Below are 12683 nucleotides of genomic sequence, written 5' to 3'. Positions count from 1 at the left end.
TACCCCTTCTCCACGAGTCCTCAGGCGCAGAAAAGCTAAGGAGAGGACACAAACTCCCAATGTTGAGAACAATTACTCCCCAGTGGATGTGCCCCTGGAGGAACAGTACTTATCAGACTCAGAGTCAGAGTATGGACATTACCTAGAAGACATGATAACAGACAAGTCAGAGGAAATCTGTGATCACTCAGAAGATAACGTAATGCCTACAGAGTCCAACGCCCCTGACCCAGCCACAGACATGACTGACGTTGTACTTGACTTACCCTCTTCTGACGATCTTCCTGTTGAGAACATTGAAGTAGAACAGGAACATACTGTTGAAACTGCTTGTACTACAGACAAATCAGACACAGATAATACAGCACCAGAGTTAAGAAGGTCTGAGAGGCAGAGAAAGCCTGCAGAACGTTTAACTTATTCTAGGCTCGGTGAGCCTATTGCAGAGTCTGTAGTTGTACAACATAACAGTGTTCATGTAGCTAACTTACCAATAATGCATTTTCCTAAACACGATAGTCATGCATGGTGGTGTAACTCTTTTGCTCTGTGCAAGTTATGTGTGACTAAGATATCGCTACTTTCACTCACTATTATACCAGTTATTACATTGTAAAGTCCCAGTTAAGGTACATGGTAATTAGTTAACTTGGTCTAATACGTGTAGCCAGCATGGGGGCACGCTGGATTTTGGTGGGGGGAGAATGTAGGGACCTCCTAAAATACAGTTAAATAAATACAAGGTGATTTATTTAATATATGGGTAATTACTGCTTAATAAATAAAGTGTTTATTTTATAAGTGGGTAAACTGAATGGAAACTGCATTTTCATTAATCCATTGTTTTTTTTGGTAACTTGTAAATTATTTTCAATGTGTTTTAAGCTGAGTACCCATAAGCCAATAAGATTCATGTATGAAGAACTCTTAGCGAATCACAGCTCATCTTATTGGAGAGTACAAGTTTAATGAGGAAGTGAAAACGGTAACATGTGCGCATTCGGGAGAGAGACTTTCAGCAAGCGGACCAGCAGGACTTAAAACTCAGTTAAACGAGGAGATTGATTATTTGTAGACGCAATACCAAGTATTGGGCACGAATATCTGTTACGGATAAACTTTGTGTATAATGTGTAGTGTTGACTTAGTAAAGTAAAGTGCTCCACCGGGAGATAAAGACTTCACTTAAGTGCCGTATTGGATGGACGCTGTTAGCTGCCTCGTGAGGAGGAATTCCACCACCGGACCTGCATTGCCCACCGGAGGACTATCCGTGTTTAACTCGCCTGCTATCCTTTCACCGTAAGCTGAGCTGTTTCGTCTCGCCTGCCATCGTTTCACCGCAAGACCCGTTGCCGAGAGGGATCTTCTGTTTTATCTTGCCTACCATCGTTTCATCGCCGGAGCGGCGCTGACGCTGTCAGCTTTTCTTTTTGACCGCCATTGTTTCGACGTCATCCCAGCTCGTTGATTTCGGCCGAGCTGGTGGATATGTGAGTAGTTTCCGACACAGAGAGTGTCGCAGCAAAATAAAGGAATTATTCATCATAAGTGCACCAACTTAGGGGCCCCAACTAATTCAAACCCAAGCGCTTGGTATATTTAGAGAACATTTAAAAAGGTTGAGCTGGTTAACCAAAACATTTCATTTATTTCAATGTGAAGTGTGTTTGAATTCAAGTGTGCTAAATGTATTGCTAGTATTGTTAACCCTGGTATCTTTCCTGTTAGGGGATATAACTATATTTCAGGTTTAAAGGCTACATGCCTTCAATTTAAGTTTATTTCTTAGACTTTTACATTTAATGTGAAAAGGTTTAAAGGGCTCTTGCCTGTACATTTGTTTGCATTTATTATTTTCTTTAAAGGTTTTATTAGTGCATTGGTACTAATTTGAGTTTGAGACTGTGCATGAACAGTTAAGTTGTGCATATTGAAAAGAGAACTAATTAGAGAATACAACAAAGAACAAGAAAACAGCATTAGTAAATAAAGTCCGATTTGTTATGCATTCTACTTTATTGTCCTGAACATTTACTTTTATATATTTTTCTGGGGAAATACCATTATAGCTCATAGAGTGTGAGTTAAGTAATTCCACAGTGGAGGCACTGCGCTATTATTTCTAAATCATTTATTTGTTACATATGCCTGTGAATACTATTGTCTACTGGTAACGGGAGATTTAGCCAAATTCACCATTCAACTGCTAAGTACTCAGGATCCTGTTGGTTAGAACATTTATATAGTAACCTTATTTAATCATATTACACTTCCAGCGCCAGGAAGGGGTTACATATATATATATATATAAACATACACCATCTAAGGAAAAAGGAAATGAGTAAGCAAGAACAGAAGAACATCACGAGGAACAAAAACAAATTTTTTCTTGGAAATGGCCAGAAGAGGTTGTCTAGGGACACCTTTGGGATTTCAATTAAAGCAGTTAGGTTTCTATGTGTGTGTGTGTGTGTGTGTGTGCCTAAAAAAAAAAGTAGAAACGCAGGGAAAGAGTGTTCTACATTTGTGAATTCCTATTTCAATTATTACTTTTCCACTCCAGTGTGTCAGAGAGTAACTGAATAATAACAGTGACACGTGTTCTGGAAACACCATTCATCACAGGTTAATAAAAATTCACATGGATTCCCATTGTTTAAGCCTTATGACACACCAATTGTAATTATTCATATTGAACCTTTTAGGATTTTCCATTGCTAGATACACGTTGGTCTTCTATTTTCAAATGTACATTCTTGGTACTTGTTATTTTTTCGATACCTGCCTTGGGTTGAGCAGAGACTGAAGGTGACCTGCTCTTCTCCTCTTCTTCAATATCCCCCATCTTCCTTTACACTTATTTCTGATAAAGATATGTATTGTTGCTCCGTTTGTAACCTTTGTATCACATGTGTTGCAATGTCTGCTGACCAGCTGACTATATATTAGACAGTCAAGAATAATTAAAACACTATAGTTATAGAATGTGAAAATCAGGAACAACAATCTCAATTAGTTTATTCTAAAAAAAGACAGCTTTCATCACATTCCATACCACGTCTTCATATCTGTAGAGCAGATAAAAACATTGCATTTTTCCCCTTTTGCATTTCAAAGAGTCCATCAATCATCTGACAAAAAAACCCCAATGCGTTCATATTTACAGTACATCAGGTAATCCAAAAATAATACAGTGTGTTCTCTCCCTTTTAACAGTCAATTACTCACATTCCCTTAATGCTCTTTGTCAAAGGGCAGATGGGAAGATGTTGGGATGGAAGGTTTTTGTTTCTTCGCAATTTGATTCATTTATTCATGTGACTTAAACATAGTCATCGTACATAGCTGTCTGCTGCCGTCGAGAGTGACACCAAGGGGGCTGGCTTCAGTCACGCTGGGAGTCTGGCATCTAGGAGGCTGTCACATAGCATCTTGATTTCTTGAAATCACAGTGTCACACTATGGGACAGACAGTGGGTAGAATACCACAGAGGCTCTTCCTTTTTTTCTAAGTATATGTGTGCGATAGATGGCATACAGCATATACGGTATAGCACACACAAAGGACACAAGCTATTTGGCTGGCAAATGCTGCCACTGTAACAGGCAAAATGTATGTTGTTCACCCTCAGCAGACACTCAATTAAAAATGATTTTCTAAATACTTAAACCTTACTATACTTGAATCATTTACATGTTTGCGTAGTAAATCAGCATCACATTACCTCTTTGTACTCAGGATCCACTTCATTAGTAAAAGACTACAGTTCTGGTACATTATACACAGATTTACAGTGTATGTTATCCTACGAGGCTCATACTGTATATGAGCATATGATATATTGTTACCGACATACTGCAGATCAGCCATGATACAAAATGACTGTTTGAATAACATTCGGGCTTAAAGGTGTTATTGTTGATCCTCCAAACCTACAGTTCCAAAAATTAAAAACCTGAGAGGGTAATGTGGTGTGATCTGTAGTCGAGGATTGTTTTGGGAATCAGTCAAATGCAGTTAAGACCAGCTGTAAAGTCCTTGTGCATAGGCCCTGGTTTTGTAGCTTCAATGGGAGATGGAGATCTACTAGACTTTTCTGTCGCTTTACACCCAGTGGTTGAATGGTGGCGCTGCGTGTAAATCTAAGTTTACAACTGCACGTTTCCAGCATCGCTGGGTTCAAAGCTTAAGTTGATAAAAAAAAAAAAAACATTGACAAAGAGTTATTCATGTCATGACCTTAACCGGGAAAGGGGGGAGGGGGGAGTGAATCCAGTTTGGGCACATGAAAAGCGTGTGTAAATAAAAACAATAAAAGTGTCAGTTCTTCATCGAAACTCGCCCACTCGGTCTGATCCAAATGGGACAACAAAAAAAGGGAAAATTTGCTGTGATCAAGCACACACCAGTGGCAGGCCAACATCATCACTAGTGTTGCGAATCTTACATCCTATCACTATGTTACAGTTGGTAGCCCTGCCTTGAGCGGGAGCTGGGGGGGGGCTTTGTCTTCGGCCCAGTGTCTGTAAACCAGATTGGCCGTGTTGAATGAGAATCCACCCAGACTGGCTGGCATGTAGTCTATAGGCTTGTCCTCTCTTCCCTTTCACTCGTTGGTCCTCCGCTCACATATCTGAATACAGCAGCTCTTCCATGGCTCCTAGCGATGGATTGTGAGGGAAAGGGCTGCCAAATGGATCCAGGGATGAGCTAAGAGAAGTTTCCAAAGGAGGCTGCAGAGAGAGAGAAAGAAAGAGAGAGAAAGAAAGATGGATAGAGAAGGGAGGGATACATAATTAGTCTTCACATGGATACAAAAAGTGGACATTCAAGAACCGAAATAGTAAGTAATGGCTTAGTGCACGGTCAAACATATATTAATGGTCTCTCTCTCTATCTCTCTCTGTTAACGCACCATGGGGTCTTTTGTCATGCAGTATGTGCTGAGTCTTTCATTCCAGAGCCTTTCTTAAGCACAAGTACAGGGCTACATATTCCTCTTAAATTTGTATGTGACAATTTTCTCCACCAAACCCTACTGACTGACAGCCTTGATATTGACTTGTCAAGGCCTCGCTCAATGACCCGCGCTGCACTCAATAACACAGCGACAATCTCTGTAACAACCAATAATTTAGTATGAAACAACCCAGATGACTAAATAAGTAAGGGCATAATGGCAGTGTGGGAAAAAGACTGCTGCCATGTCGCTAATGTGACTGGAGAGAAAAATTCTCACACGATGACTTATAAACTGTTAACTAAAGCAGAGGAAAGAAAAAAGCAAAAAAATACATCTTAAAAACAAAACGTGTTTCATAATCATATGCAGATAATATTTATAAAAAGTCAAAAGTTTCAAGAAAGGTGAACAGCTAGAACTAGTATACATACAAATGTATGTAATGTATTCTACTGCACAAGTTGATATACAGTGTGGTTAACTCGGGAATATAGGGGAGAACGGGGTAAGTAGGCACACTTTTTACTCTAGTGAGAATTGCTCATCACCTAAACATCTTTCAATAGTCATTCCTACATTAAATTGAAGCTTAAGGTGTTGGCTTGAAATGTGTACCCCTCACTTTTTCTATCTTATTGTAATAAAGAAGAAATTAATCATCAAAGACACCCTTACACATTGTGACAACCGACTCCATCAAGGGGTCGGTTGTCAAACACTATGGGGTTGTTTGTCACAATGTTATCTTAATGGGAATAATCTTAAAAAGAAGGCAAGAAAGTAGAACTAAATTTGAAAGTTTAATTGCATTGTCAAGTTGACAAATAGGCCTACATAACTTACTGTAGCCTTGGCAGCTGGTCTAGTTTGGGATGCACTGGGTTGTTTTGATTTTGTTGCCCTTTTTTCTTTTGCATGCTAGCTGCCTTTTCCTGCTCTATTCTTTCCTTCTCTGGGGTGTCAGTGAGGATACAGCTTGACAATTTCTTTCGTAATTGGGTTCCTTTTCTGGCTGCAGCCTTGAGATAACAAGGCTGTGACAACCAACCCCCCAAAAAATGTGACGACCAACCCCAACTTGGATTTCTTGCTAGCATCAAGGCCAACAACCATCTGACAACTAATTAGCTTGCTAACCACAATCTAAACTATAGTTTACCCTTCACACTTTGTATGGGTAACAAGTGTTTTGTTATAAACCCATTGTGTAAAAGCCTAGAAGAAAAATACTGAGGAGCTAAATATTTTCAATTTGACATGAAAAACACAAACAGTCGTCTCACCTCAAATTCAGCAGTCTAACTCCAAGGAAGACTATGTAGGTGACCTCTGATCCCAATTCTGGATATTTACATACCAAAATTTCACAGACAGCGCCTTCTGGTTCCGAGATATAACGATTGTGACAACCAACCCATGTGACAAATTACCCCGTTCTCCCCTACTGGTTTACAACAAAAGGCAGATATTATGACATTAAATTGAAAACCGCATGCCTATAATTACAGGCCCTTTTCTCAATGTCATTATCTCTTTCTTTTTTTTTCTCTCGAAACAACAGATGCAACCAGGTGGTTTCCCTGACAACTAGCCATCCTGAAATGACACCAAGTGTCAGTGGGAAGGCTGACTTCCCTCTCCAAAGACTGTTGGCACCTCAGCTCTATAAATCAAATCAAATCAAATCAAATCAAATCAAATCAAATCAGTTTTATTTGTATAGCCCAAAATCACAAATACATTTGTCTCAGTGGGCTTTACATTTCATACAATATGATAAAATATGATACAATATGACACCCTGCCCTTACACCCTTAGCTCCCAGTAAAAACCCTTTACCGGGATTAAAAAAAAATTTAAGAAATCTCAGGGAGAGTCGACAAAGTAAGGGATCCCTCTCCCAGGACGGACATACTGCAATAGATGTCATACGTAGAGAAAATCACGAAGGAATTTGATCATTGACCAGGTGATTACATGGTAATACTAAAGTAAAGTGCGAATAGTGTGGATGCAGGAAGACTTCAGATGCTGCTGCCCATATAAGCCCCACTCTGCTGATAGCAGAGGAAGACGCACCACCTGTCTCTAGACACGGACAGATGTAACGTTCCACTGGAGTCAACCTGAACCAGGGAACAATAGAGAGAGAGAGAAAGAGAGAAGGACGGCGAGGCATTGGAAATAACTGCAGGCCTGTACTGTACAGTCGTAGAGACAAAAAAACAGCTCCTCTGATAGAAATCCTTTTTAAATGAGCTCCCGACGGAGTCGTCAGAGCCTCGGTGCAGCGGAGACGGAGACGGCGGCTTGAAGAACAAAACGGAAGAAAAAAAAATTCGCTGAGGAAAACTGACATGTTCCTCCCTTTCCTCTGCCTGTCACGCTGAGAGTTTCATTCATATTCTAATGCAGAGCTACAAGTCAGCCGGCAGTTACCACGCACAGCTTTGAGTGTAAACTCTGCAAGGACGGGCCACATCGCAGGAGCATTTCAGGGGGAGAATACTATAGTACCAAGACAGGATCCAGGGGTTACATTCCCTGTTTGAGCTAATTACCACAGATAGCCTGACACGTGGCAGATGGCATACACACAAAGGCATAGACTGACTTTGATGACATTTTGATGTGTTGAGATGGGAGGAGGCACTGACAGTTCCTTATATCAATATACCAACAACCAGAGGCTAAGAAGAAGAAGAAGGAGAGTAGATCCCCCACTGGGCTCTGATCTGAATCCTCCCTCCCAAAACTTTCCATATGTTCATGCTTCACACTTCCCTGAGAGAACTATAATGGCTCTGGGCTGTGGAAGACATCCTCCTTAGCTTTCAATGACTGACTGATATCAACGCAGCATAACCTGCTGAAAAGTGAAGTGTAAAAAAAAACATTCATGCGAGATGCATAAAAACATGAAGGGAAGAGCTTTACCCTACCCTAAAAGGGTTATGTAGATTCTACATAACCCTTTTAGGGTAGGGGAAAGCTAGAAGAGGAAACATAAACAACAGGCTGTGAAATAATGCAATGCAAACTATAGCAGTGAGAGCTGAAGTGGTGGATGGACCTACAGTATATATGTTTTCCATTCAACTTTGATGCTCTGATTTGCATTTTCACACAGTGTGTACTTTGCAATTGTTTTAACCATGACCCGATAGTAACTTTAAAGTGATACACACATCCATGTTTTGAGTCTCAAAGAATCACACCCCGAAGGTGGCTGTAAAAAGGTACAATGGATATAAGATGCTTGTCAGTTAAAGTGCAATCTCTGCATTAATAACCAACAGCATTACGGGTATTAAGACATGTTTTGGTCATGTATTTAACATTCAAATCATTTGTGAGTGTGTTATAACTCCCCCCTTTCTTAATCAGTTTGGTTCTTAATAGTCTAAAACTAACTCCTTGTTCACCTTTTTATGACAAACATGTCCATTTTTTATCGGTCACATTATTATACCCCCTATAGTCTACTACAAATAAACCTTGATTCAGAGTCTGTGCTTGTTTAATAAAATGTTTGCCATAGTCAACTATTATTTATGCTTTTGCTTTTTTTATATAATTTTACTCCCTATTGGGTCAAACATTCGATCTACACACCCCCAGTTTGGAGTTCATCCTTTCTGATGTATTTTAAGGACATTATGATTATGAGGGTTATTTTGTCAGACTTTAGAAAGCTCCCTCTAGAGTCACGAAAAGCAGAAAACAATTGTTTTGACAGTCTGTGTAGCCCCTGTCGTGATTAGTTAGCTGGCCTTTCATGTGTAAAATCGGTGGAGTGCCACTTTATCATACAAATTTAATTATGCTGTTGAATCCTTCTCTTGCAATCATTCCATTTACTTTAGAAAAAAAATCTTCAATTATCATTTTCTACAGACTCCTGGAAACAATTAGATCTTTCTCCGTCACAGACACGTTGTGCGGTTTTGAATTCATTCTCTCATGTTCTGCTGAGGTTATTGTCTAGAGAACAACATTTTCAACAATCATTTGCAACAGAAGTAATGTGATTCCATGTTGAGTGTGAAATGCTATTACAGTGCTTTGAGTCTGCTCCAGACAGATTAGTATGTATGATTTAGTCACAGCCAAAGCAAAGAAAAGTGATACCAGAGCAAGCTTTCACTGGCCATGTTCCTTCATGTACCTCTTCTCATTTCTGTATCTGTGGTGGTCTGCTGATTTCATCCACTGTATGTTTTCTCAATCTTTTAAACCTCTGCGCCTCCAACTTCAGCTCGGTTTCCTCTTATTTATTGCTTGCAATTAATCCTTTTCTTTCCTCTCATTTATCACATCTTAGCTTTCATGTGTTGTGATCTTTTTTCTATCGTTTGTCCTTTTTAAATTCTGTGTCACTTTAAAAAACATTGTTTTTAAGGAGTTGGAGAGACACAGCGAGAGCTCTTATTGCTTGTAGAGGTTCGAGAAAATCCCAGAAGAGAGCATTTTACAAAGCTGTTGATGTGAATGATGTGAGAGCCATGTTAAATTGTGCCATCGTAGATCAGATCAGAAGCCGACTCACATCACATACGGTTCAAGGTTTCTTTTTTTTTGTATTTTCATCTTTTTTTCAACAGTTATTGTGAGATCAATATTTAATTTTTGCTAAATCCATTGGAGATGAATCTGACTTGACAGGCGTTTAGACACCAGGCTCCACTTAATCACGCCAAAATTGTAAATGTATTGGGAGAATTGTTCGGGGAATACATGAGCATGAGAGCAAATCTTGCAGGGGCATCAGCTACAGTGCACTGAGTTTGGCTTTTTTTTCCTTCTCACCTCCAGCCCCCATTCTTCGATTACACCTCTCCATTCCTCTCCTCACATAGCACCTACCATTTGCAGATCAAAACATTGGCATCATCCTACACATTAACATATTGCATCATATTCCTGAAAGAACCGCTTGACCTTATGGGCATAGCAGGGCTTTAAGCTAAATGAGAACTAGGGCTGGGTATCGTCAAGGACTTTGCGATACGATACGTATCACGATACACTGGTCACGATACGATATATCACGATATATCACGATATATTGCGTATCTTGATATATCACGATATATTGCGATATTCCATAAACAAGTTGCCTTGTCAAACATAACAGCACAATATAGTGATAATTGTACAGACAAATGAAGTCAAAACTATTTCATTCACAACTTCCTTTACTATTTTTCTTCCTTTTTTTTTTGTTTTGGCAAATTATCAAACACTGCTGCAGCTGCCATAACATCAAAATAACAAATCCAATTCACTCTTGTACTAACTGTACAGGACACAATGAAAATGAAAACACATCAGTGTGCTTTTGTGACACAGTGAATCTTAAGTATTTTTATAAACAAAACTGATCTAACTTCAATAGTCAGTATCCTAGAGGCTCAGGCCTGACAGCAGACATGGGTTTGAATCTGACCCGTGATTGTTCTCTGCATTCTATTCCCTCTCTGCCCCCTTTCATATCTGTATCTCTGCACTGTCAATAAAGCCTTGAAAAGCAAAAAAAATAAATAAAAAAAAAAAAAATCATAAAAACATTTATTAAAAAAAAATCGATATTTTGATATAAAAATCGATACTGATATCGGGAAACTAAGTATCGCGATATATCGATATTTCGATTTTTTGACACAGCCCTAATGAGAACACACCTGCATGCTAACATACTCAAAAACACAATGGTTCAAAACGTTATGATGAGTAAGATTTGACCCATGTTCTCCATCTCAGTTTTAAAAATTAACATTAAAAATGATCTCATTAGCATGTTAAAACTGAAACTTTGATGATGGACTAAATGATAGGTTACCATGATTGGATAATTGATGTGGTTTGAAAAAAGAAAATAGGCTTCAGAGACATGGGTTGGACTGCTGGTGACATGCACTCTGCTGAAGTGTCAGTTGTCTTGCCTGTAGATAATGACAGGACGATCATTTTATGGTAAACAGTTTTTTTTTAATGTTCCAGTCCACAATTTGAAGTTAATCACCTCTGCCCTCATTTACCACATTATTACCATCTCATCAAACTGTTTTCTCTCATTTCATTTTTCAGCACTAAAACAAGCCCTATTATAAACACCCCTACGGACACTTTCCTCCCAGTCCTATACCTTTATCACCTCTGGTAAAACCCTTCCAACCCTGGGAACCCTTAAGCATTTCATAAGGGCTCCAAATGAGCTTGCCCTTATAGCTTAGAGTCAGAGCCTGCTGAACTGTCAAATTACATTTGTATTGCTCTATTAATAGAAGTGTTCCAATGCCAATTCAAATCATTTCTTCTACCAGTCAGTCACATCCCAGCTTAATTCAGTTTAATTCAATTCAACATGATTGATTGGTGAAAACAAACAAAAAAACAAAGACAATTTCCTCTAGGTGTCTTTGAGAAAATTACAATTGTCATAAGAGAGGAAACAAAATTAGCATACAAAGCAGTAACTTTGGGCGTCCTGGTGATCCACTGCTCTAAGGCACACTGAGACATTTCTTAAAGGCCTACTTCACCAGTGGGAATATGAAGGTGTATTGAACTCTGAGATCCTATGTAGTATAGATGTGCAAACATTTTAGAAATCAGTTCTTCCTAGCCTGAGAAAAGGCAGAAAGAGTGTTTTATGGTCTCACTGTCTAACCCTACATTTTGTACAGTTGTGATATCACAACTGTGCAAAATGTATGTAAATGTAAAACACTCTTTCTGCCTTTTCTCACGCTAGGATGAACCGATTTCTAAAATGTTTGCACATCTATACTAGATAGGATCTCAGAGTTCAATACACCTTCATATTCCCACTGGTGAAGTAGGCCTTTAAGTGTTGCCAGGTCCCACACAATCCCCATTTTTCCTCCCACATGTCTGTATACTGTATATGTGTGTATTAATATGAATCTTCTTGTTTTATTTTTCACTTGGGTGGTTGTTCTATTTCCTTTATTCTGTGAAACACTTTGTGCTGCCTTTTCTTTTCTGTGTGAAAAGAGCTGTATGAATAAAGTTTGCATGATTGATTGTATGATTACCAGCTGTAAGAAATGTGCTGCCTCTATTGTTTCTTATTTTCCAATTTTCTGAAAAATGCTTTGTTTGAACTATTTCAATTGTGCTAGTCAATGACTAAATTGATTAAATTTTTAAATGTTATCCCACAGTCAGAAGCCCATGTATATGCCTAGTCTATATACTAGATCAATGGGCTTGTTGCAGTATGTTCCTTATCAACTTTAATATCACCGCTTGCTGTCTACATTTCTACCTTACACTTTCCATATTGCTGTGAGGGGATGGAGCTCTCACTAAATCTACAACTCATGCCTACAAAAACACTTTCAGGACCCAAAGATTGTCTCGAAAGAAATATTTTTTAAAAAGGGCATCAAACCCTGAGTTATTTACATCGTTCCTCTCAAGCACCTACTTCAAAGCAGACTGTAGTGAGGAGGGGAGCACAGAAAGAAAAAAAAACAGCAGCATGAATGAGCGGTGGGTGAGAGTGCGAGCTTGTCAGATTGCAAAGACCACTTCATTCCCCTGTTTGAATGTAACTGGTGATTGCAAGAGCCCTTGCACCATCAGTACATGATGAGGAAATGATGGAATAAACAGCTTTGCCTGAAATAACGCATCCTTTTTTTAATGCACATGCACTTTTTATATATTTCTTTGCTTCTGCTCGT

The 12683-nt window shown here is 39.0% G+C and overlaps 1 protein-coding gene across 1 annotated transcript in view; it reads right to left on the bottom strand.

Annotated features, from left to right (window-relative positions):
- Positions 1-4714: 4714 nt before the first annotated feature.
- Positions 4715-12683, bottom strand: part of LOC307252880 (sterile alpha motif domain-containing protein 10-like) — a gene marked incomplete at both ends in the record, with an annotated part of 42934 nt that continues 34965 nt past the window's right edge. The window contains one exon of the mRNA XM_080030704.1: positions 4715-4737. Within this exon, the coding sequence (XP_079886830.1) occupies positions 4715-4737 (23 nt within the window). The remainder of the gene's footprint in view (positions 4738-12683) is intronic.

Source organism: Ammodytes marinus (genome assembly GCF_949987685.1).
Source record: "Ammodytes marinus genome assembly, chromosome: 7".
NCBI classification, from domain to species: Eukaryota; Metazoa; Chordata; class Actinopteri; order Uranoscopiformes; family Ammodytidae; genus Ammodytes; species Ammodytes marinus.
The sequence above is the reverse complement of the archived record's forward strand: the minus strand, read 5'-3'. Positions and strand labels throughout refer to the sequence as shown.